The 1,549-nt window shown below is 56.3% G+C and overlaps 1 protein-coding gene across 1 annotated transcript in view; it reads right to left on the reverse strand.

Moving 5' to 3' along the window:
* Positions 1-813, reverse strand: part of LOC130588168 (60S ribosomal protein L10-like) — a 3,489-nt gene extending 2,676 nt beyond the window's left edge. Inside the window, exons 1-3 of the mRNA XM_057389125.1 lie at positions 761-813; positions 560-632; positions 77-280 (exon numbers count right to left, since the gene is read on the reverse strand). Of these exons, the coding sequence (XP_057245108.1) occupies positions 77-280; positions 560-632; positions 761-813 (330 nt within the window). The remainder of the gene's footprint in view (positions 1-76; positions 281-559; positions 633-760) is intronic.
* Positions 814-1,549: the final 736 nt, after the last annotated feature.

A 1,549-nucleotide genomic window follows, 5' to 3' on the forward strand; every position in this document is an offset into this window, starting at 1 on the left:
GGGTGTCCCGGGATAATTTTGGGGTATCCCAGGATAATTTTGGGATGTCCCAGGATAATTTTGGGGTGCTCGGTACCTTCTGTCTCCCCGGGAATTTGAACTTGGCCCTGCGCAGCGCCTCCACCACGTGCTCCTTGTTCTGGGCTTTGGTGCGGATGGACATGATCACCTGCCCGATGTGCACCCGAGCCACGGTGCCCTGCGGCTTCCCAAAGGCGCCCCGCATGCCGGTCTGCAGCCTGAGAGACCCCAGACCCAATTCAGAGACCCCAGACCCAATTCAGAGACCCCAGACCCAATTCAGAGACCCCAGACCCATTTCAGAGACCCCAGACCCATTTTAAAGGGGGTTTGTAGCCTCAATTCCATTGCGTGTACTGCTAAAGATGTGGAGTGGGGGCCCAAAACCCGGACTGGAATCTGGGCAAACTGGAATTGGGGAGGGGTCAGCAAGGGGAACCATCCCTAAAGACTCCATCTCCATTTCAGAGACCCCAGACCCATTTCAGAGACCCCAGACCCATTTCAGAGGGGGTTTGTAGCCTCAGTTCTGTTTTACACCCTGCCCGATGTGCACCCGAGCCACGGTCCCCTGCGGCTTCCCAAAGGCGCCCCGCATTCCTGTCTGCAGCCTGAGAGACCCCAGACCCATTTTAGAGACCCCAGACCCAATTGAGAGACCCCAGACCCAATTCAGAGACCCCAGACCCATTGCAGAGCCCCCAGACCCATTTTAAAGGGGGTTTATAGCCTCAATTGCCCGATGTGCACCCGGGCCACGGTGCCCTGCGGCTTCCCGAAGGCTCCTCGCATTCCTGTCTGCAGCCTGAGAGACCCCAGACCCATTTCAGAGACCCCAGACCCAATTCAGAGACCCCAGACCCATTTTAAACCTCCATCCTATTGTATGTGCTGTTAAAAATGAGTGGGAGCCACGGTGCCCTGCGGCTTCCCAAAGGCTCCCCGCATTCCTGTCTGCAGCCTGAGAGACCCCAGACCCAATTCAGAGGGGTCTGGAGACCCCAGACCCATTTTAAAGAGGGTTTGGAACATCGATCCTATTGTATGCCCTGGTAAAAATGCGCAGGGGGAGCAAAAAAAAGCCCCAAAATCCCCCCCAGAATCCCCTCCTGGTTGCAGTTGGGAGCCTGGTGGGATGGGAGAGACCCCAGACTCATTTCAGAGGGGTTTGGAGACCCCAGACCCATTTGAGAGCCCCCAGACCCATTTTGAAGGGCGTTTGTAGCCTCAATTCCATTGCGTGTGCTGTTAAAAATGAGGAGTGGGAGCCCAAAATCCCCCCCAAAACCCGGACTGGAATCTGGGCAAACTGGAATTGGGGAGGGGTCAGCAAGGGGAACCATCCCTAAGGACCCCAGACCCATTTCAGAGACCCCAGACCCATTTCAGAGGGATTTGGAGACCCCAGACCTATTTCAGAGGGGGATTCTGGGCTTCCAGGGTGAATTTTGGGGTTGGTCCTAGGGGGGTTTTGAGCCCCCAGACCCATTTCAAGGATGAATTTTGGGGTCCCCGGGGGTTTTGTCCC

The sequence above is a fragment of the Malurus melanocephalus genome, unplaced genomic scaffold, assembly GCF_030028575.1.
Source record: "Malurus melanocephalus ecotype Western Australia unplaced genomic scaffold, MMel_1.1 scaffold_3603, whole genome shotgun sequence".
Lineage (NCBI taxonomy): Eukaryota > Metazoa > Chordata > Aves > Passeriformes > Maluridae > Malurus > Malurus melanocephalus.